The sequence below is a fragment of the Musa acuminata genome, chromosome BXJ2-3 (assembly GCF_036884655.1).
Source record: "Musa acuminata AAA Group cultivar baxijiao chromosome BXJ2-3, Cavendish_Baxijiao_AAA, whole genome shotgun sequence".
Taxonomy (NCBI): domain Eukaryota; kingdom Viridiplantae; phylum Streptophyta; class Magnoliopsida; order Zingiberales; family Musaceae; genus Musa; species Musa acuminata.
The window spans coordinates 31,310,328-31,313,272 of record NC_088340.1 but is presented as its reverse complement, the minus strand read 5'-3'; the positions used below and the strand labels follow the sequence as shown (position 1 = coordinate 31,313,272).

Below are 2,945 nucleotides of genomic sequence, written 5' to 3'. Positions count from 1 at the left end.
ATACCTGCAAATAAAGGTTGATCGTACATGGTCCATTAATGGTTGCCAACTCCTTGGGTGGTTGTCTTGTACCTTGAGTGTAAGCACCGACCAACTTGTACGGATCTGCGTAGTTTGGCATCGTTTCGAGCTTTCCGAAATGGCTTTGCGGTATGCGGCGCTAACTTGTACGACACCGAACAGTACAAGGGCAAGCGATCGTCCTGTTCGGGTCTAAGGTATCGCGTCGTGTCAGCCTGGAGCTCTTTTATTGACATTGTCATGGCCACTGAGCGTTGCCACGTGGATGGTGCTGAAATGTACCATATCAATTGTGAAAAAAAATTTATAGATATTTCAATGTCTTTGTTTATTTTTTTTCTCACGATTGCTAGTATAAATCTATTGGTTAGACATCGAGGTGAGGTGGTAGAAAGATTGAAAGACATAATTAATTAATACTTTTGTAAGATAACGCAAGTTCTTTATCCCCATGCAGTTCATTTCGGAGGAATTCAAGGAAGTTCATGGACTCGGGTGATAGATTGATGTGCCATTCTTGCAAAATGCAACAGTGCCATCTACTAATGGCGGTATATTTACGATCCATGTGCCAGCCAACTCCGGTGAATAGTGCCTTGTTGCAGGTAGGACAATCTTCATTCACTAACTCCATAATTTGCAGTAGTGCCATCTAAAACATCTTCTTCACTTGAACATGATAAATGCCACGATTAAAGCTTCAGGTACTCTTGCATGAGGCTGGGACCCACCAAGAGGTGTTTATCGTGTGCTACAGATTCAAAGTCACCACCACACACACACACACACACAGTGTGAGATAAATCACAAATATAGACTAAAGCATGGCTACAATCTTGAAATGATCGGACGGGAATGCTTAAATTAGATGTTGGCTTAGATCATGATGCATGCAGCCTTAACTTCTTCCTCACTAGCACATGAACACCGATTAGATTACTCATCGCAGATACAGAGGAGGTTTCTGTAATAGCAGACAAGGTTTCTGAAGACACGGAGACGTTTAAGGCATGTACTGTAGTACACACACCTCACTCACAGTGCTAAACCGGCGCTGCTACTTTGGCAGCTTCTTCCCGTCGCGCTGGTCCCGCGACACCCCCTCGTTCCCGGCCAACATCATGTACTTGTCGCGGCGGGTGAGGGTGGTGCGCTTGAATCCCAGCGCGTCGGCCAGCTGCTTCTGGATCCGGTTGGCCACCTCGGCGGCGCTCCATCCGCCGGCGCATGTCAGGTGCCGCGGCACCCGCCCCTGCACCTCCACCTGGTACACTGGCAGCGGATCCATCATGAACACCACCGGGTCCAGCCACTTGTGCCCGCTCGCGGTGGTGCCGTAGAACATCCCTACCCGGGCGTCCAGGGCCACCGGGACGATGTCCTCCGCCAGCTCCGCGAACAGTGGGCTGAACCGCAGCAGGTACGGCTCCCGGCACGTCGTCCCCTCGGGGCACACCGCCAGGTCGCCCTCCCGCAGCAGCCGCCGCATCATCGCTGCGTCCCGCTCCCGGTCCCTCGTCAGCCTCACCGTCTTCATCGGCGCCAGCAGCTCCGACATCCGGCTCAGGCTGTACGTCACCGTCGTCACCGGCCGCTGTAGCCCTGTGCAGAGCATGACCGGGTCCAACAGCGTCCTGTGCGTGCACACGTACATCACTCCCCCCTTCCTGCTGCACTCCGCTCCGGCGCCGCGGCGTCTGTTGTCGTCTTCTACTACCCCCACCCTGAACCTTATCCCGGTGGCCGCTGCGATGAAGATGACGACCTTGTAGGGGAAGGTGACGCCCATGAGGATTCTCGTGATGGATAGTGGTACGGCCAATGGCATCCACATGAAGAGAGCAAGCGTCGCTGTGGGTGTGGGAAGCAAAGCCAGCCGCCCGTCGTGGAATATGAGAGGCTTCGGGTACTTGCTTCTTGGCATCTCTGTGCCAATGCCGGCGGCAGCTTCCTCCTTGTTGACTACGTAGATTTCCTGGGCAAGTAACCAACCAACTCAGTATGCCATAGAGAGAGCAGCATACTGATGTCTTACCATGGAATGAGTATATATATACATAGACGGCATGGGCCTTGTAAGAGAGGAAGCGGCAAACCTTGGAGTAGGCGATGAAAAGATGGTCATGAAGGTTGGAGGGGCTCACGATGGCTACATCAGCCTTGACCTCCCCGAAGCGGTCTTTGAGGGCTTTCTGCTTGGCTGACGGGGTTGATCCGGAGACGAGCCCCGTGAAGTAGCGGCCTCTGACCACCTGCAGCTCCGCGCCAACCACCTCGCTCGCGCCAAGATACTCCTTGAGGAAGCCTTCCACCATGAGCCTGGGCATGGCGGTGAGCACCACCCGCTTGCCGGTGGCGGCCAGCAGCTGGTAGGCCTGGAGATGGAGGTTCTCCAAGTAGAACTTTGGGAGGACGACCCTGGACACGAGATCCAGGTCTCTGGTCCGGAGCCCGCAGAAGGTGACGAAGACCATGACCCTCATGCCCGCCTCACTCTGCTTGCCCAACACCCAGAACAAGGGCGAGAGGAGGAGCAAGAGGAAAGCTCTCAGCAGGCTTCCGCCTTCGAAGGCCACCAGCATGAAGTAAGGGAACAAGGAAGATGATGGGGTTCGAAGGAGGGTGCCCTGGAAGTCACACACCAAGGTTTGCCCCTCTCTTCCCTCCAAGGAGCATTTGGCCACACCGGGATACAACGAATGCACCTGGTGCAATCGGGAGGTGTTCCTGTGGGACGACTCATGGCTTCTCAGTTTCTTGGCGACCTTGTAGCAAGTAAACTGCCATCGTGCAGCTAGCTTTAGCATCACCATGGGGGACAACCTCTCTCTCTCTCTCTCTCTCACCTCTCTTCTTACTGTGTCTCTAGCTCCCCCTAATGGCTCCTTCAAATGCTGGCCATGGCTTGCAATGTGCCAAAGCGA

At 54.1% G+C, this 2,945-nt stretch overlaps 1 protein-coding gene across 1 annotated transcript; it reads right to left on the bottom strand.

Moving 5' to 3' along the window:
- Positions 1–854: 854 nt before the first annotated feature.
- Positions 855–2,945, bottom strand: LOC135607700 (glycerol-3-phosphate acyltransferase 1-like). The gene is made up of 2 exons (XM_065099705.1): positions 2,118–2,945; positions 855–1,996 (listed from the first exon to the last, which is right to left on the bottom strand). Exons 1-2 carry the CDS (start codon positions 2,832–2,834, stop codon positions 1,079–1,081), a joined length of 1,635 nt encoding a protein of 544 aa, XP_064955777.1. The 5' UTR covers positions 2,835–2,945; the 3' UTR covers positions 855–1,078.